This window comes from Cladophialophora immunda, assembly GCF_000835495.1.
Source record: "Cladophialophora immunda strain CBS 83496 unplaced genomic scaffold supercont1.1, whole genome shotgun sequence".
Classification (NCBI taxonomy): domain Eukaryota; kingdom Fungi; phylum Ascomycota; class Eurotiomycetes; order Chaetothyriales; family Herpotrichiellaceae; genus Cladophialophora; species Cladophialophora immunda.
This window is the reverse complement of record NW_015622541.1, coordinates 1,482,398-1,502,776: the sequence shown is the minus strand read 5'-3', so window position 1 is coordinate 1,502,776 and position 20,379 is coordinate 1,482,398. Positions and strand designations below refer to the sequence as shown.

Sequence of the window (20,379 nt, the reverse complement as noted above, 5' to 3'; positions counted from 1 at the left end):
AACGGCCCCAACGCTCCAGGCGCTTACAGGAGGGGTCGAGGCTCTCAATATTGGATCACGTGAAGCATACTGGCACTCCGTGACCGAGAGATTATAAAAGTAGACAGATGGCCGCTGCCTGATTTCATGATCAGTCTTCACTCCTATCAACCACCCTTTATCTGTGATCAAGATCAATACATTGCAAATCCATCACACATATGCCAGCATCTCCAAACCCGGGCACTGAATCGGGCGCGAAGCCAAGTCCTTTTGCCCAATTTGGCATGATATCGAGAAATCGCTACGCAGGATTGTGCCCGAGCGCCCCGGACGAGCCTGGTGACCCTCAACCGGGGGATGAACCTGACTTGCCAGCTACATATGACCCGTTTGCGCCAGATTCCTCGCATGGTGACCTCGATCCTGCTACGGGAGCTAGCGGCATACCTCGAGAAACAACAACACTGCCTTCGCATCCAGCACAGGGCGACAACAAGGGAAGCGGCAATCACGGAAGCAATACTCCGGCGAAGGGTACCTGAACGCTCTCATTTGACATTTTCAGAGACGTATTAGGCGGAACCGCAACACTGTTGGACGCACGCGGTCGAACTCGACATTCATCGGCCGGAGAAGTGGTCGAGCGATCCAGAGTGCCACTTGCTATACAGCAACGGTGATCTGGCGGCGGAACATTGAGACGTCGGAGTAGGTATAGGACACATGTTGCGTGGCTGTGCGCTAGATCCGCCTTGTACATATCAAATGCCAATATGTTGTTGAGTTTGGTCTTTCACGGTCCATAGTAACGCTGCAATCTATAGCTTGAACAGAAATTATGTCTACATTCGTGTAATAACTCCTCCCAACAGCTACCAGGGACTAGAAATCCTAGTCATGGAATGCCCATGTTTTCCACGCTGTCGATAGCACACCACCACGTTTCACCTTCACCGGGCCTCGTCTCCTTCATCGTTCTGGTATTCCCCCATATCGCCACCGTCGTTATCTCCGTACTCTCCGCTGTGGCTCGTGTCTCGCTCGTAGTCGTCGTGGTCGCCCAAGTCGTTGCGTTCGTCTGAATCGTCCGCTTCACCATCACTAACCACTCCTAACTCAATGGCTTTAGACATGACATAATCGACCAACATATCCAGATCGGCATTTGACTTGTCGGCATGGGGCCAGCGTGCTCCGTCATCTCCGTTGTTCTGGTTGCCATTCGGCTCATGATGACCGTTCATTCTCCCATGCTGCTGATAGTCGCCATTAACTTCATTATCATCGCCGTAGCTACCATCGTCAAAATTTTCATGGCCGTCGCCGTTAGATTCCTGGCTTTCGTCAAAGTGTACATCTCCGTACTCGTGCTCCGTGTAATCTTCGACGTAAGGCATGATCGGACTGTTCTGATGGAGGAGAGGATATAATGCTCTTCAATGAGGCTTGAAAATTCGTTATCTCTGTGTCCGCCCTCCGTCTCACGAAATATGATCAGCTTGTACTCTGATTTCCGTAGAGTATATGGCCAAAAAGTTTCGTCGGCTGTCCATTTGTTTGCAACCAGTGTAGCATCTCAAAACAGCCTGCAGTCTCGCCGGGTCAACCACGAGGCTGATTTTTTGCCCCTCCATGTCGAAACTCGTTGCAACGGGGGCGGGCGCTTCGGAAGGAGCCATGCATCTCAAAGGATATAGCCACCAGTAGCAGCGATGATTTGATATCCCCACATTTTGAAGAGCCTTTACATAACCCCAAACATCCCACTTCTACTACGTGATAGTACAGGTAATTGTCTTCATCGAGTTCCACACGCTGACTCGAGGTCGATGCACACCTTGCGCCAATACGTCGTTCATGACTCGTGATGAAGCCCCATTTCTATTCCCGCTAGCTCAGTCATGGCCATATTTTCGCCATCCTTGACCTTGTGCATCATGTCTGTGAGCGTTTTTGGACATCGAGCAGTTGGTACTGCCGCGCGCAACCGCCACGTTTGGGCTGAAACCACAGAGCATCCCAAACATATACGGTCGAACGCAGTTTTCAAGTCCATTTTACAACTGCTCTGCGCTTTGCGAGAACTATATTTGGGAGCGGCCAGGAACGAGACGGAGTACACCTCCAGGGCGTTCTTCTAAATTAATCCCCTCCAAACCTGCAAGAACACTGAGGATATTCCGTAGAAGAGTATGCAACCAGATCCTAAGATGGATTGTCTCATACTTGGACGCTTCGTTTGACTTCACGTGCTTTAGAGGGCTTATATTGAGAATACTCCTATCGCCTATCTCTCATCACTCTTTTCCGTATACTGACTTGGCGCTAAGCACTTCATTCATCTCTTGATTTACATCTCAATTTAGGTTTTGAAGTGAACTTTGTCATGTCAACTCCACCAGGCAGGGGTGGTGGCGGCGGCGGTCGTAACAGGGACAAAGTCAAGGGATGGATCAAAGGGGCCCTCGGAGGTAGACCAAGTTCACCGCAGACGCCGATTCAAGTCCTCTCTCCCAACATGGCCCTACCTCCGGCGAGCCAAAACGGCGTGATATTCCCTTCAAGAGGGCCGCGAGGCGCAAAGATTGTTATGCTCACCAACGGCACTTGGAACGATGCATTACGGGCCAAAGCACCGTCGGACGGACAGACCAATATCTGCCGCTTATTTTCAACATTCTTGGAGTCCACAAGCCCAGACGACAATGGTAGGCCTCTCAATGAGCGGAGTGCTGGCCAGCTTCAGATACCTATCTACCAGCCTGGCATCGGAAACGCAACAGATGGAAACTTTCTATCTAGGCCTTTATCAAACCTATTAGGCGGTGCCTTAGGGAAAGGTAAGCACTCCACATAGATTGATTTATCCTGCCTTAACGACAGACAGGAATTACGAAGATGATTGTCTACGCCTTCGTTGATATCTGTATTCGCTGGCAGCCGGGTGATGAGGCCTTTTTAATAGGTTTCTCACGTGGCGGCTTTATGGTCCTCGCCGTGGAGGCATTTCTTACAGATGTTGGCGTCATCAAACTACCAGGAAGCAGGATCGGTCCTATGCAAGAAGTTCCATCTCATTTCCGAGATTCAAGGGACCAAGTTGCAACAGCTTTGTTCAACCAATGGTTGACTGTGAAAGCCAAGGTCCGGCCACGCAATGGGAAGACAACATTACCCCCAGGTCCCGGACGCAGAGTATCATGTTTTCAACAGCCCGGATAGATCTCTCATCACAGGAATGATGGTATTCGACCCTGTTGCCGCCTACAAGAGCATTACCACTATTGCCAGTCACCCTATATCCGCCTTAGAGAGAATCTTTCAAAGTATGCCATCACAGATCCGCAGCCTACGAGTCGCGTATGCACTCAACGAATATCGGTATCCCTACACCGAAATTCAACTGCGAGCCCACCTAAATCCTTCACAACGGACTGCTATAGTTTGGTGGCCGGGAGATCATAGTACTATAGGCGGTCGCACCACCAAGAACTCCCAAGAACTGAACATTTCAGAAAATACCTTCTTATTTATGACCGAAGAGTTACGGGCTGCCAGCTTTCGTCTCGACGAGAAGTCAGTTGTGGCTTTCCGCAGCATGCAAACTGACGAAAGACAGGTACTCCAAAATTCTTACAAGCCGGTACCGTATGCCTCTCTGGGCGGGCGCAACATCAGAAAACCTCTTCCGACGCACTATATTTCCCGCATGACGCGACAAATGGAGGAATATACAATGCTCAGTGAGGAGGGTATGCGAGAGATTGTGGAACCAGTCTTCAATCCTCCACAAGTACAAGGCAATCAACAACAGGGGTATTTTTGGACCACCAAAAAGCGCCAGAACCATGTGAGCGAATGGGGAGGACCGCACGGAGATGGGAATGATGGGCTGATGCCTCCACGCCAACTGACACAACAGGACCTGGCCAGAGAACAACGGTCAGCCGCATCTCGCTTGGGAGGTCAGGGAAGAACAGTCGGCCAGGACACCGCGCACGATCCTAACGTCATGGGTATCGGACCAAATGTGCCTTTTGAGACTCCCCACGCACCAACCATACTGGGCTCTCTGCCAGATACCCAATCGCAACAACAACACTGAAGAATGCAAATACATAGACCTGATAGTATTGCCGGCGCATTAGGAGCAAAATGAAATTGATGCAGACGAAATATACATGCTATAATTTTTGATCTTGATGCGGAATTGTCTCTTGTCATCTTATCGCCGTGAACAAGCTCTATCGTCTTGCGCTTACTTGTCGTTGTCTGCGATGGCATGGCACAGAACTCGGATATATTTTTGGCCTTATGCACCAGCGCGTTTAAAATGCAACCTCTAATTAGGACCAACCTTCAGTAACAGCACGACCCACATAAGGAAGACGAGAGAATTCCTACTAAAAGTTTAGAATGCTCCTTCATCAAATGACGCCTACTCCCTGCCCAAAGCTTTTTGCTCCGCCCAAGACACTATCTATACGTGTCCTCCCGCGAATAGAAGCCATCATCCAGCTGATATTGATCATGCTCGAGGCCATGACCGTGACTGTGACCGAAGTCTGTGCCATCGTCATACTGTCCTCCGCCACTACCTCCAAAGTCGTCGGCCCCGTTCAAGTCGCCTTCTTCGCCATAACCATTCATGTCACCATTCATTTCACCGTTCATTTCACCGTTCATTTCACCGTTCCCTCCGCCATGGCCATTCCATTCGCTGTAGTCATTTCCTTCGTCGCCAACCCCTTGAGGATAGTCGTAGTCGTCGCCATTGCCATTGCCATTCTGGTATTCGTCGTTGTCATAGCCGGCGTATCCATCTTCGTCTCCATGTCCGCCGTCATCTCCGCCACCGCCGCCTTCGCCCTCGCCGTCACTCTCAGGGGGGAAGTAGTGCGCGTATTTATGAATTCTACGCTTACACGCCCCTTGATCCCAGTCCTCGTGTCCCCTAAAATGACCTTTCTCGGCAAGGCCAAAATCCTCGATCATCCTCATCAATCCTGGATTTTCGGGTTGAATCTGATGGAGCGCATGCAGCCATCGGCAAATTCCATTGGTCGCAGCGTACAGCGCCGAATTCACCTCCCTGTCGGACCCTGTTTATGTCGTGGCGGGAATCAGTTCATCGCTCTTGCTCCATACGCAGGTTTCAGCCTGGCGAAGTCACTGACCTTGCATGGAATGAGCCCGTTCATATTCATCGTGCGCGTCGATAATGTTGGCGGTAATGCGGATCGCTTCCAGCGCATTGTCCTGCTCGGTGAACATCGTCCTTTGCACGTACTTGCAACGGTGGGAGTCGTTGTGCTCGATGTGGCGATAGCGTAGGTGATCGTGTGTGGGAAACAGAATGAGGGGGTTTGCTATATCTCTGGGAGTCCCATGAGCCGGTTTCGCACCTGCACGCATGAATAGCTCCAGACCTTTCTCAAAAAGAGGAAACCGACGCCCCTCCAGCCTATTTATTTTGGATAGGGGTGGGCGCAGAGGCGGGGCAGGGGACTGCGGGGCCAAGCGGCTACGAAGCTATGTACGGGTATAAGCGCTACCTGGGTACTAGCAGCATGGCTCGGGCAGGGCGGCAGACTGCAGTGAACAGTTATTAATATTTGCTGCAGGGATAGGATGCTCTCACGGCAATGCCTCCCTGTGTGCCGAAGATAGCGGCATGGTGCTTGCGGTCACGGTTACTAAAAGCGACTTTTATAGACTGCGTACCCGAGCTAAGCAATTCTGAGCACAGATGTTGACATTCTTGTGCTGTGAGCTGAATACTGTAGGTCGTCTTTGCCTTACTGAGGTGGAACGGCCACTCAGGTGCCCCAAAGTAGCGCCCGAGAAGAATTCTATGCGAGGGGGCGTCTACGGATGACTAAACAACACGGCTTGGAAGGTACGGAGAATCACATAACAAACAACATGTCACCCACCCGACATCAAAACAGGGGCTATACAGTAGGAATGATCTGTCAGGATGAGGTCCACAGTCCCTTGGGGAGTGCCCCAAAAGACTAAGAATCCTGTCATTTTATGAACGGAACCTAGACCTCTTGACTTATATGCTTGTCAGAACAGGCAGTTCATAACATCCTAGGAACACTCTCCAGCCAGGGACACAAGCACGGGTAGTGCGAGGCTATCACGCTTATGAAAGACCGCCACGTTCTCGCGCGGTCAAGGAGGGAAATGTGCCGTGGTGCCTTCCCAGGAACCGCTGAGAGCCTTCCTTTAGGCACTTGTTAAAACCTGACAGTCTAGAGGAGGGACAAGAACTTGGGCCACCGTCCTGGTGTAGTAAGCAGGGTGAGGTGTTGCTCAGGCTGATTGAACACCGGTGATCAGTCACGTGCCGGACAGGCTCAGGTTGACACGGCGAGGCTCAGGCCATCCTCAGGTCCAAAGATCGAAATGGAAAGTACAGAGTACTCGTCTCGGGATTCGACGTCGAACTGCCCGATCCCCGGTCCAACACTTCTTACCGGGATACCTGGCGAATAGCCGAGTGATAGCCGAGTGATCCCGCGGCACTTTGAGACGAGAGGCTGCTTCGGCTCGATCTCTGTCGTTCTAGAGCCAAGCTAGACTGGCTCAACAAGTCGTTGGATGGCCAGTGGGGGCTATTCCAAGGGGTACCAGGTTAGCTGTGGCCTTCCTAGAGTGCAAGGCTGCCATCGCAGTTTTTCGAGATTCCGTGGTAGACTTCGGGCCGACCATTTAGGCAAGCTAGGTGGAAAACTTCGCTCTTGGGACGCTGCGTACCAGTGGGCCTGCTGTCCGATGATATACTTTGAGATTCTCTAGAGACACGAATTATCCGTAACAATGTGCTTTGGACGAGACCGTTGTGCTAACATCTAGAACCTCGGCGTGTTTTTCCAAACGAACCTCTCTGCCAACGAAGTATGGCCCTACCGCCTGATATGAGCTATCGATCTGGACGCTCCTCTAGGACTTTTCATGGTCTTGCGGGGCGACGCTAATCGTCCACAGCCCCTATGATCAATTGGTCACAGACGGGATTCAGGGCGCCAATGAGGCTGACATTGAGAGCACCGTTAAGGCAGCAAAGGTTGCTCTGCCTTTCTGGAGGGCAATGCCGCGCTCTGGAGATATCATGCCGGCTACGCAGGTAGAGTGGTTGGCGAGAAATACGCTCCTGGCAGGGATGGGATGTATAAGATTGTCCAGTATGAGCCCCTCGGCACATGCGCAGGCGCTTGTTCCTGGAACAAGCTCACACCTCTTTCTGTCGCGAAATTGGCCCCAGTCCTGGCAGCAGGCAATCCATTTTTCCTCAAATCAAACGAAAATTCCTCCATCGCCCTTGCAGAGTATGGTGAGCTCTTCGATGAGGCAAAATTCCCCCGAGCGTGGTTAACATTGTCACTGGCGATGGTGGTGAGCGAGCTATGCTTACTCGCGACATGGAGATTTCAAAGGTTTCGTTCACAGGATCTGTTCTGGCAGGTCGAGCAGTACGACGAACAGCTACAAGGTCGAATCTCCAGCAGGTGACGCTCGGGGTCAGAGGCAGATTTCCCGCAATCGTGATGGACCACCTAAACACCCCGAACGCAGTTTTCCATTGCACTGCAAGTTTCCTGCAAAACTAGGGACAGACGTGTTTCGGTGCATTGGCGTCTATTGGTCCAGGAGAGCATCGCGTCCCGAATCTATGAAAGCTGTCAAGGTCGCCTTTGACGACGCAGCAAAGAGACTGGCTGATCCTTCCTTGGGCGACACTACTTTCGGCCGCCTTGCCGACAAAGCGCAATTCGGCCTGGTCAATGGGTTCTTGAATGATTGCAAAGCCGAGCGGGTCAACTTCTTGGGTGGCGGTGAAAGAGAAAGAGAGAAAGGGGCGTTTGTGCAGCTCACGTTGCTCCTTCAACTCTGACCTGAAAATTCGGGTACGAAACGGCGACATCTCTGGCTCAGTAGTTTGCGTCCGGACTCCGGACTTTCCAAGAATAAGAAGAGGCCGTATAGCTCGTGAAAGATACTCGACATGGACTTGGATGCAGATTATCTTTCTCCTCGATGTCTGTACACCCATCTGACATCTTTAGCCACCCCGCTATCTACACGTCTGATGTCGCCCATGCCTGCTGTGTAGCAGGAAAGTTCGAAGCTGGGACCGCGAGTATCAACAGCGCTTTAATCCCAGTCCACAGACACCTTCGGAGGCTTCAAACAAAGTGGGCACGGTCGCGAGTCAGGTTTTGAAGAAACCAAGAGTTACTTACAGACGAAGATTACCCATGTTGATATGATTGTGCCGAATTGATAGTCGATTAGCTGGAGATCTATCTTGTGGACGAGATCATACAAATAGATTGCTACCATTTCTCCCTTTTGGCCTGGCACCGGTCCCCAGCACCTCATTCTAGCTCACCAACATTCGAATGAGCGGTGGATATACACAATACATCAAATAAGGGGAGTCCAAAGGTAGTCAGCTATCTTATGGGCACATTTACGAGTCCTCACTCGATTAAGGAGAACTAAACTCATCATTGGCGTGGCGGCGCCCGAGGGGAGCCGGTAGCCCCCATGCATCTGACCATGCACCATCTCCCCACCCCCCGCATCAAAAAGCCCACCAATCCAGTCTGAGTCCAGAAACCCGCCTCCAACAGCATAAAGGGGCATTTGCCCGTTAAGCACCAGAGCGCCTTTTCATCTCCTCCACCCGACCCTGGCTACAAGGCGACCTTGGAAGCCTCACTCTTCAGCGCATAACCATTTTGTCTCGAAATGGATTCCTTATCACGGCAAGATTACTACGACAACATACGCCGTAAACGATCTCTGGTGGCCTGCAAGCTGTGTCGGGAACGGAAGGTGAGGTGCAATGTTGCGCAGTCGGGAATACCTTGTCACAATTGTGTGGAAACCCTGGCGGAATGTACGATTCCAGCTCGAAAGTAGGCTCATCTCAGTCAAGACAATGTGCGTCTGGCGCATCAGATGCTAAAATGACATGCTACAGATCCCGCAGAAAACGACACACGCCAGTGCATTCCCCAGCCATACCCCTTGATTCGTCACCGTCCGTGGAAGTCAGCAATGATCCGAAAAGTCCTCCCCCATTCCCGGGCCCGTCTTTCCCAGCACATAAGGCATCGTTCCCTGCAAGTGAAAGCACTGTTTTCAAGGAGGTTGACAATGTGATTCACCGAATACGAACTCCTTCCATCGACCGCAGTGTTGACACATGTCATAGCAATTTGGGTAAGCCTCATGTGCTGTTCTAATCCATTCAGCAATACCAAGGTCAAACACTGCCAGTGCAAACTCAATTACTTATACTCTCAGTGGCAGATCTTGCTTCAAGCTCACTGGGAACGGACCATCTGACCAACATTTACCGTTCATCCTCCGTGGAGAGCCCCAGCACGAGGTCCGCCGGTTCTTCGGCTAACAAGGTCTCCGAGGCGAATCGCAACTTTCTGCGGGCGAAGGGAGCATTAGATTTCCCCCCAACAGATATTTGTGACCGACTCTTGAGAACCTATTTCCACCAGGTTCATCCATTCCTTCCCATTGTGCAGCCCAATGACTTTCTGGTGCAATATGAGGCGGGTGGTCCCTGCAGCACCGACCTCGTCCTCTTATGGAGCATGTTTTTGGCGGCCGCCAATGTAGGAGACCATATTCCCTATCAAGGCAGCGTTTCTGACAATGCTATAGTTCCTTGACGTCGAAACCCTCACGATGCTAGGATACTCATCTCGCAAAATGGCGAAACGAGCAATGTACCAAAAAGCCAAGGTTGGTCATAAAGCGGGGAATAGCGAGATCGACAGTGCTAATTGATGGACCAGGCATGCTTCCATACATGTACCGGACAAAGCAGGACTGTACATATTCAGTCAGCCCTTCTTATGGGACTCTGGATCTCAGACCTTGAGGGTGACACCACCGCATGGCACTGGACTGGCGTCGCAATTGCGCTTTACCAATGCGCCAGAGTCGCCTGCCGGACAGATTCTCATTCGAATAGAGGAGCTGGCTCCTTTCCGTCCGAGAATCGGCTCATGCCGCTAATTTGGTGGAATTGTTGCATTCGTGATGCATGGCTCTCGCTTGCCTTGGGTCGGTCAATGCGAGCGGCCTGGCGCGAGAACTTCGCACTGCCCTCAGTCACAGACATGTCGGACTACATGACAGGCATGCCGGACGCTCTCAAGATCAAGTATCTTCCAGGAGATCTGACAGTATTGCATGACCTCTGGGTCGACTTATTGAAGACGAGCCTTGTGCTGAAGCGAATCCTGGCCATTCGCGACCAGTTCATGTCAGTCCCGGTGCCTCAAGACAAATTCAGCGGCATGGAGAGTGAGCTACTTTGCGTTTCGCGCAGTTGTGAAGAGAAACTGTATGGCCGGAGCGGCATTGTACTAGCTCATGGTTATCAGCTCGAGTTCTATGTGTGGTTAGTCTCCTTGATGTATATAGATTGTGTGGGAAGACAAACTGCTAATCCAATCCTCCAGGACGGTGACATCAGTTCTATACCATCTCCGCGGATCTTTAAAAGCGCAATGGTCTAATTCACAGACGGGCCGCGATCCCTCAATATCTCCGTCAGAAATGCGATCGTTACTTTTTCGCTGCAGCACGGCGCTGGACAAGCTGATTGTGGAGGACGCGATCCGTACCTCTCCACCGATGCTGTATGTTCCGCGGCTCCTTATTTTCTTGACGGTGATTCTCATACTCTGACACTTAACGCACAGGATTTTTGCCCTTTGTCCTGTGATACAGCTACAACTCATGAACTCAATCCATCCCAACTCACTTGCTCAACAAGCTGCCATTCACCACCTTGAGCTGTACATGTTGGTGGTGCAGGAATTACAGCATACGTATTGGAGTGCAGACTTCCTTTTTGACGTCTGCTCTCATGCGATGAAGCAACCCCAGATAGCTACCAAGCGCGATCACCCTGCGCGAACCATGACAGTCCCAGCCAAGCCCCCTCCTGGATCCAATCTAGCCGTTGAAGGGCGAACGAGCGGTTACCTTGATAGCTCTCCGGTGGAGTTTCTTCCAGACGTACTCTCCTGCGAAAGTGACCGCTTGCGAGATTCTCGTGTATCTCTGGATGCATACAACATCAAAACGAGCGCATTCATTCGCACAGGGGAGGTGGAACAGGGGAGTGAGAGTACCAAACCGGTTTCACCTTTGGTACCTTTAGAATGGAGCATCTTCGATGATCTTGGTGTCAACTGGTCCCTTGGGGGGGCGGAAGAGTATAATACGGCCGCATTTTCCTGACACAAACTTCCAACGTTTGGAGGGTCTGTGAGCGGCGGCAATTTGTGTGATTGCTAACATGGACAGTCTCAGATGCGCTTGCTGGAGCGTGTTAGCTTGAAACATTGAATCCAAAGAACCAAACTTCAGCCGAACAGACTTGTACTAGAAAGCTTTTTCTTCATAGACGACCGCATTTCTAGACTATACCCAAAGCCGTCGACCAACTACACCTTCAAAAACTCATCATGCAGATACCAAGCCCAATCTCCGTCCGGATCAAGCTCGATTTTGGTCAGGCCATTTCCCACAAATTGAAAGCGATTTCCCGTGCCGTAGCTGATGTTGTAGTCCTCGTACCGGACCTTGCGCATGATCTCGAAATAGCTCAATTTGCTTCCGGGCCAGACGGCGGTCACGGGGCCGTGGTCTTTGCCGTTCTTGAACCAGGACCGACAAGGCGCAGACCAGACCATCCGCTTCATGTATTCGTGGGTATGGTTGTAGAAGTCTCGTATCGCTTCTTTCTTGGGCTCGAAACTCTTGATGTTCTCCTCTTGCATCTTCGTGATCATCTCAAAGATGTACCGGGTGTGCCATTGAGCGACTGGAATGAACGACCCGTAAGCGACGGGAGAATTGGGTCCGGTGATAACTGGCTTTATGGTTAGCTTTGCTGAGATCCAAATAGGCCCACTAAGGCGAGGAGGGTGCGACATGAGAAATCCATCTTCTTCTCGACTTACAGAAAAAATTCGGGAAGTTCTCCGCCATCACCCCAAGGTAGGCCTTGGGAAAATCCCCAAATTGCTCCTGAAGTGTCCTGCCATCCTTTCCCACACAGGTCCACTGCGCCGCAAAATTTGTCTTGAACCCTGTGGCACATATGATCACATCTGCGTCGTGTTCAGCACCGCTGTCGTCGATCACTCCATCCTCTGTGACTCTGACTGCCGGGCCGATGACGACTTCGACGTTATCCTTCACTAAAGCTTCGAGGTAGCCAATCCCCGGTATTTGACGATTGCAGTACAGTGGAAACTGCGGTAACAAATGCTTCAAAAGTTTGTCATCGCCTTTCAGTTTCTCCTTCAAGAAGGTCTCAACAGCTTGTCTTGCCTGCTTCTGAGGCTCGCCGTCTGCGAAGAGCTGATACATGTCAGCAGTCTGGACAACAGCAGCAGCCGTCTGTCTATTGTGGTCTCACCATCGGAAACCTCCGGTTCGTTTCCGCCTCCAGCCCGTGGCAGAATTTCTCATATGCAGCAGGATCCGACTCAAAGTTTTGCTTCTCCTCCTCACTGTCTGGAAAATATGTTAGAACACTGAGACCCGGTTATTGATCAGAGCCCACTCCTACAATTGACATTGGTCCACTTGTCGTTGTCGGAAATAGATGCGCGCGACTTGGAGATCCAATTCGGTGATCGTATGAATGTGGTTAATTTTTTCACAACTGAACCATGTCAGTCGTCTCCTGAAATCGATGATTGTGCGGGTGATTGTGCCTACTTGGCTGGATAGCCTCGACCACCTGAACGCCCGAAGATTTTGATCCAATCACCACGACCTTTTTCCCGGAAAGGTCGACAGTTTCGTCAAAGGCCGCACTGTGCATGAGTGATCCCTTGAAATTCCTCAGGCCTGGAATATCCGGATATTTCCAATCACTAGCAGCAGCGTCGGTTGGCTTGAGAAGCAGCACATCGGGGACCAATTGGACTCACTTTAGAGCGCCAGAGGCATTGATGAAAACGTGGCAGTAGTCATTGAAAAATGAGCCATCCGGACTCTGGATCTGGAGTCTCCAGATTCCTTCTCCCTCGTCCCACGTCGCAGTATCGAGGCGGTGTTCCAGTTTCACGTATTTTTCCAAGCCAAACTTTTTTGCAACGTCCTTCAGGTATTCCCAAATTTCCTCCGCGGAGGAATTGAATTGGGACCAGCGTGGATTCCGAGCCCATGAATATTGACTATCTATTTGTCAGAACCACAAAGTCTGCTGTACTGAGATAAATTTCCTCGTAGACCGAATAACTCACTACGCGTGACTTGGGATATCGCAACGGCATCCGGGGTAGCGACTGTCAAGCCAGGTTCCGCCGACATCTTTGCTCTTTTCGTATATCTGAAGGTCAACCTTCTCCAAGAGCTTCTCGGCTTTGTGAGCTAGTTGCAGACCAGTAAAGCCTGCACCGATGCAAACGATTCTAACTGGCTTCTTCTCATAGACGTGTCGGTCAGACACGCGGTACCCGTCAAAATCTTGATTGTACCATTGATTCGGATGAGTCTTGGGTACGAGATGATCGCCCTCCTGGTTAGTGGCAGCGACACCGTTAGTGGCGGCGCCCTCAGTTGGCAGGCATTCAGGGTTGCTCATAGTGAGAATATAGTATAAATGAATGTTAACCAAGTTGGGCAATATCGAGAACTTTCGAAGGCCGCTCCTTTTGAATGAAGACTCAAATGAACTCTGATCACCAGCATTTCTGACCAAGGGGACCTAAACAATGGACTTCACGCGATTTTGGTGGTCTACCGCGGCATCATGGTGCTGGCAATTTGAACTGCCGGCGAACCGAAGCCGTAATGGAAGTTGCGTGACTTGGTGGTAGACGCTCGGCAGTCCTCGGGGCATTTGTCTCTCCCGAGGGAGCTCGAGTTAGTAGCAGGTAGATTGTACAAAGAAGTCTGTTATCGAAATCAGCTGTTTTCGAACCACGGCCCGACAACCTGCCCTGACCCAGACACATGTCCGGGCTTCGACTGAGATAGGGGTGGGCAACAGATCGAGATTTACAGAGTTCCTCTGCGCCTTTTTTTCCACGAACAACATGGTGGGTATAAACGGCGAGGTCTAGGCCTGCAGGAAATGTCTATGTGTAATTATCGATGATTCATTACCCAGGTAGAAAAAACAAGGAAAATTGAGATAACTAGATTCCGCAGTTATTATTGGACAGTTCTCGACCCACAATGACAATTCTTGTGTAATACCAGAATAGGTTAGTGGACACCAAGATGAAATGCTCCTGGGAAAATGGGGCCCTCGAGCATTGCTCGAGTCGTGGATGTCCAAATTGGTCTTGAGGATATTGGGCGCGGATTTCGAAAGATGCAGAGGCTCGTCATGAACTTTCCGCTTAGTCCAGACCATCGAAGAAACACATTTAGTTCAGGATTTGCCTTCTAGACCTTAGGGAGCTTCAGGGACTCTTGGTTCAGATCAACTTGGCGACCAGCTTGCCAATGTTTTTCCCTTCAAACATGCTCGCCCAGATCTTCGGGACATCTTCGAACGAGGCATCTACTACAGTCTCGTGCTGAGGTCCAAGCTCAAGTATGCCGTCCTTCGCAGCTTCACGCAAGATCTTCCATGTTTCTTGAGCGGTATCTTTGAAGTCGATTGAGACAAAGCCTTGCATAGTCAGACGACTAGAGATAAAGTCCTAGAGCAAGCGTGAGGTGGGGAACACTGCAACAATGAAATGTAGTTCGTCGTACCCTGTAATTGGTCAAAACCAACTTCGACCCTTCATCATAGTACATAGAAATTGCTCCACTGAATACACGTTAGTTAATCGGTCCCTCCCTGCGATGGAATGAGAAACTCGCACCACGCGACAATCCGGCCAAATGTGTTCATTAGAGGCAACATCATGTTCAGAATCTCCCCGCCAACGTTGTCTGTATCTTGTCAGCTCTCTCTCTTGTTCAAACACTCAAGAAGAGTTACCAAAGTAGACATCCACTCCCTCCTTACTTGCTGCCTCGAGGTCTTGCTCGAACGTCGGGGACTTATAATTTACGCAAATATCGCATCCTGCTCTCTCAGCCCACCGGCATTTCTCGTCGCTACCAGCAATTCCTATAATCTGGTCACTTTGTCAGCTTGCATCTCCATGGCCTTTCGCGCTTTGTGTATATACCTTCCTGCACCCAATCATTTTCTTTGCGATCTGGACTGCCATGTTTCCCGTTGCCCCAGCAGCTCCACTGATGACCACGAGGCTATCTTTAGTCGCCCTGCCGATCGAAATGAGGCCGTTATAAGCGGCCAAACCGGAAAACGAAAACGCGCCAAGATAGTGGGTCAAGTTGATACCGGGTATCTCCTCGACTATTTGACATTCGTTCCAGTTCTTTACGCTATACTCACACCAGTCCGTGTTTGTGACAACAAAGACGCCATTTGATGCCCCAGTGGCTCGAGAGTCGATGACTTCAGCCAGACCCTTGGACCGCATCGGCTCGCCGACATTAACAGCAGACTTGTAGAACCGTACTTTATTGATGTTCGGAGATATCCAGGTGCGCTGGGCCGGATCATTTGAGATGTAATGAACCTTGAGAAGAACTTGTCCGTCCTGAAGCTTCGGGATTGGTGCAGTTATAAGCGTAAATGTCGTATTGTCGCCGCGGAGAATAGGAACACTCTGCGGCTTCTCTCGTAAGATCCACTGTCGGGTTTCTGTTGGTAAGGTCATGACGGAGACCTCTGTTCTTGCAAACGAAGGACGTTAATAGGTGAAAACACTCAGAGAGGCCAATTGCTGCATCATACCATGATTTGGAGGTTGGCGGTGGCTTTAATACTCGGCATGGCATGGCAGGAGATGAGTTCCCGAGCTCCACAACCATCGAGGTAGAATCAGTCTGTCGGTCCTTGATGGGGATTCCTTCTTACTTCCGACATACCGAGTAGCCGGTCCATAAGCCTGGTAGGCAAGACGGTAAGTGATTTGTAAACAAGCTTGATGATCAAGGCTTCTATTCAGGCCTCACAACCTTGGCAAGTAGAACGTCCAATAACCGTGGATAACGTGGTAGCCCATGATTGATATGCTCGAAAAGTGTTCAGAGTACAGAAAGATTTCAGAATTTTTTGCCTGGCAGCTCATCTTCACTCCTGCTGTGTTCATAGTACGCAAGAATGTAATGTCTCTATTGTCCGGCCTCCACTGCACCACTGACAACTTTGACATCCTCCTCAGTTTTTGTACTGATCACGCCTATTTGACGAATTTTATGGCCCCAGACCATAAGGATCACGGTGCCCCCAAATGCGACAATATTGAGGAAGGCCATTGTGCCGAATGTCCAGCCTGGCCCCACTTCGTCTGACCAGTGAAAAATGAAGAAGGGGAGCGCCAGTCCAAAGCCTATTCTCCAGAGGGTGAGAGCAACAGCGACCTCGTTCGCCTGCCCTGTGAAGCATTCGACAAGATAGCTCATACAGATTCCAGTCCCGGCCACGGCAGTGAATGCTTGTAAAACCACACCCAGTGCCAGAACCATGTAATGGAGGTGATACTTGAGAGACGCTCCGACTAGTCCCAAGGCAGGAGGAGATATGAAGAGGGCTGGAAACCAAAGGGCGTATAGACGGTATTCAGGTTTCCAGTTACCCCCTTTCCTGGCGCAGAGCCAAAGTGGTAATCGATCGTTGACAAGATAACCGTAGAGCTGAGCGACGAAAACTCCTATCCAGAAGGCAAAACTGACTGTCCAAAGCGTTGTCAGTGACGTGTAAAATATCGAGTGCTCAGTGGGATCACTTACAATATGCATACTGATAGGGCGTGAAGCCGTATCCTCCCTCGCTGACAGGATATTGCAAGTAGACTGAGAGCTCCACAGTCACCACAACGGCCCAACCAAAGGTGATGAAGAGGAATAGGCCAACAATAAAGCCCACTGGGGACACAGCGATCAGTACCGGAGCAATTGAGGTCCGACCTATCTCCGCCCAGCTGATCCTCGGCCGGATTCGTTGAGAGAACAAATATGTGGCTGCCTTGCGCTTCACAAAGCCCTTAAGCATAGCAGGATATTCTTCACATCCTTCCCTAGTCTATCCTGTTTCGTCCAGAAAAAGAAAACAGACCACCGCGAGAACAGCCTCGAAGGCGACGTTGTACCAAAATTGCACAGTCCACGAAACATTCTGGACTATGAAGCCACTGAAGGTAGCGCCGCTTGTTGTTCCAAGGAGGAGAAGGCAAGAGTAGATGGCAAAGCACTTGCCTCGGTCGTGGAGAAAGAATGTCTCGATTATGACATCCGCACCCACTATCAATACCCATGGAGGTCAGAATAAACTACCAAGACAGCCGAGCACCGAATAGACAAACCTGTCGTTGGCGCTGAAGCTGCAAGACTTGCGAAGAATCTTGAAGCCAAATATGCATCGTACTGCGTGAACTTGGTCATACAGGCGGACCAGATATTCATGCACAAGTTGACAACAAGCCCCCAGGCGATCATTGCACATTTTCCATAGCGCTTCGCAAGCGGGTTGAAGACATATGGACCTACTGCCAAGCCGGCGAGGGCTGTTGAGCTCTTGGGGGACTTTGTTAGAAGAAAATAAGCACAAAAGATATATTAGATAACCACTCACGCCGTATGATACCTCTACCGGGGTCTTGTGGTAGACTTCGCCTTGTTCAAAATAGCCTGCCGCGTTGGCCAAGCTTTGATTTAAGGCGGAAAATGATGCCAAAGACACTATTGCCAATGTTGTAGCTTTCTTAGCTGTAGACCAGTTCTGCAGATTTACCTGTTAGCAGATCGCAATGAAGAGTGTAACACTGGGGACTGCGCACGAGAGGATCGCAAGGATCATCGCTTGGTTGAGGAACGAGGGTTATTCCCGACTTGTTCACCTTGGGAGTTCTGGGAGTAGGAGGTGAAAGTGAATAATGGGCTAGTTCAGTCGCATTCTCGATAAATTCATCGATTGATTTGGGCCTCGAACTGCTGTTGTCCATTGTTGGCGCAACGTCGGAGTATTGTTCACCTGTTTCTGTCAAGCACAAGGACCAAGGTCATGAATAATTAATCAGCCGTGAAGTTGCCAGTTTGCTCTCTTCAAATCCTATCACAAATGAAACAAATATTGTCAACTCGGTTCGTGGGACTCAATTCATCCGGGAACATTCCAGGTCCGACGGCCAAGGATAAATAGCCCGCGGGATCTCTTCGCTGGTCTCATGCAAACTCTCAGTTGGGGGAAACCCGGGGCCCAAGTCAAATGAGACGAAGTGTATAGGCCATGAAGCCCGTTTCTTGCCAATACTCAGCCGAGTCACCGTGTAACGTGCATCATCAACGCATACGGCTCCATTGAAGACTGGTCCTAAGTTAGTTGAGGGACTTGCGAGGTGGCAAGTGCGTCTCGGTCCGGCCATAGCCTTCTTGATGTATCATGCCGCGGGACGAGTGTTGCCACGGCAAGAGGCTGTTGGCAGAGATCAGGTGACCTCTTAGCACCACCTAACTATCGTCAAGGTAGATTTGCAGACTGAACAGCTCTGAGAGCCGCCTGGGCCGTGGCTGTGGGCCTGACCAAGGCTGTACCAAAGCTGAGCCGAGTCTGATATGGCGTCCATAATGCGGCAGCGCAGCGTTCTGAAGTGGAAGTCGTGGTCGGTCAGGTTATGCTCCGTAATAGTATCCGGATTATTCTCCAACTGGATCGAGACTTTACCATGTTCAGGGCCGCAGCTGCGACTCATGTATCCCAATTCGCCCACAGGAACATCATGGAAGCTTTCCACGCTCATATCTTAAGTCTCTCAATTGGTTTTCACTGTGCTGAACCGTCCAGCGAGCTTTTAGCAGCCCTCGAACCTGGTGGAAATTTCAGCAATATTATCCAGGAGCTGGCCTCCAATCTCATTTCCCCGCTGGTCGACCTTTTCGTCGCCACTGTTAAGTATCGCACTTGTCCGCGTCGTCTGATACAGTCAAGGGCTGTACTGCAGGGTTCTTGAGTATTAGGGCAGAGCACAGGATTCGACGCGAAGGCAGGAAGAGAGTGGAATAGTTACTTACACCACTCCGGGGACGATAGGAACCTGAGGCGTATTAAAGGTACAACTGTAGGAGGGTGCCAGGAACAGGACATTTTGGCTCGGATTGGGGCACGATTGACGCGTTCCTCACGCCGAATTGACACCGTGATCAGTCACGTGGGGCAGCACCTCAGGTTGAAGCGGCGAGCCTCAGGTCGCGCCTCAGACCCAAAGGTGGAAATGGAAAGTGTCATGTCAAGATTCCGGCGGTGAAACAGGCAATTCGACGTCGGAATCTCGACACGAGCACTTTCCATCCCCATCTTTGGGCCTGATGGTGGCCCTGAGCTGAGGAACACGTGCCAGAAGAGGTACCAGAGTAGCACATCACGTGACTAGCCAAATCCGGAATGGGACAATGGGACACGGGAACGTGGCTAAACCATTGTACCATTGACCCATTCAAAAGGACGATGGGAAGGGACGACTATATAGACACACTCCCTAGGCACCGGGCTTTTTAGGAAGTCCTTCGTAGTCAATAACCAAGTGTTACCAAGCCTTCAAACCTACCGTTCAGTACCTGCCTAGCCCGACCTCAAATCAGAAGCACAGCGTTGTCTTGAGGCCCGGTGTCAGGAATAGACCCACAATTCCCTGGCAAGTGCCAAAAAGACGGGAATATCAATGATTATTAGTGAAGATGTGGACGCTGTAATAGATAAGAGGAATAGCCTTGTCATTCATGACACACTCGTGCTGGAAGAGTGATCGGGCACCAAGGGTCGTTACGAAAATCTCGGGCTTGGAGTTTTTCGGCATCAACCTCGTAAATCTTGGGACCAGAACTCCAGAAGAAATGTGTTAGGAGTGCGAGTGTAGGGACAGCATATAGATGGAAAGCCTGGTGTAATGGAAATACTGGTCCAAGAGGACGAGGGAGATGTGGTTGAGAAGGAAGTGGGAAGAAGAGGCATGGGTAGGAGGTGGATCATTGTTGATGATAAGACAAAAAAACGAAGAAGAAATGACAAAGATAATTAGAGAGTTTACAAGTATGCTAAGAAAATACTCTGCGAGTTCCAGCCAAATATCTGGGGAAAACACAGTGAGGTTACCCACATACTTCATATGCCTTGCCACTCAGTCCTCCCAATGTCCTGTGCCCTTCTCATGACTTTCTATCTCTATTCCGGCTGAGCCAATAGTTCTCCCTCTATCATTTCATGTCGCTCCTTCTGGACAGCTTATCCTGGCTTTAAATAGTGTTGCGATATCGCTCGCTTCCCTTACCTGCCTTGCGGTGCGGTCTCGCCCACATTAG

General features: G+C 50.5%; 4 protein-coding genes across 4 annotated transcripts; 2 read left to right on the top strand and 2 right to left on the bottom strand.

The window, feature by feature from the left end:
- Positions 1-151: 151 nt before the first annotated feature.
- On the top strand, positions 152-791 carry PV07_00417 (uncharacterized protein). The gene has a single exon (XM_016386867.1). It carries the CDS (start codon positions 201-203, stop codon positions 522-524), a length of 324 nt encoding a protein of 107 aa, XP_016253795.1. The 5' UTR covers positions 152-200; the 3' UTR covers positions 525-791.
- Positions 792-7,663: 6,872 nt separating this feature from the next.
- PV07_00416 (uncharacterized protein) lies at positions 7,664-11,274 on the top strand (the record flags this gene model as incomplete). Its single annotated transcript, XM_016386866.1, has 6 exons — positions 7,664-7,826; positions 9,307-9,632; positions 9,682-9,762; positions 9,816-10,426; positions 10,488-10,667; positions 10,731-11,274. 6 exons carry the CDS (start codon positions 7,664-7,666, stop codon positions 11,272-11,274), a joined length of 1,905 nt encoding a protein of 634 aa, XP_016253794.1.
- A 3,203-nt stretch (positions 11,275-14,477) lies between these two features.
- On the bottom strand, positions 14,478-15,743 carry PV07_00415 (uncharacterized protein; the record flags this gene model as incomplete). Its single annotated transcript, XM_016386865.1, has 5 exons — positions 14,478-14,705; positions 14,761-14,818; positions 14,874-14,949; positions 14,993-15,131; positions 15,186-15,743. The coding sequence occupies 5 exons, from the start codon at positions 15,741-15,743 to the stop codon at positions 14,478-14,480; spliced, it is 1,059 nt and encodes a 352-aa protein (XP_016253793.1).
- Positions 15,744-16,200: 457 nt separating this feature from the next.
- Positions 16,201-18,051, bottom strand: PV07_00414 (uncharacterized protein; the record flags this gene model as incomplete). The annotated part of the gene is made up of 6 exons (XM_016386864.1): positions 17,865-18,051; positions 17,660-17,806; positions 17,391-17,601; positions 17,140-17,328; positions 16,819-16,953; positions 16,201-16,760 (listed from the first exon to the last, which is right to left on the bottom strand). The coding sequence occupies exons 1-6, from the start codon at positions 18,027-18,029 to the stop codon at positions 16,201-16,203; spliced, it is 1,407 nt and encodes a 468-aa protein (XP_016253792.1). The 5' UTR covers positions 18,030-18,051.
- Between the last annotated feature and the right edge of the window lie 2,328 nt (positions 18,052-20,379).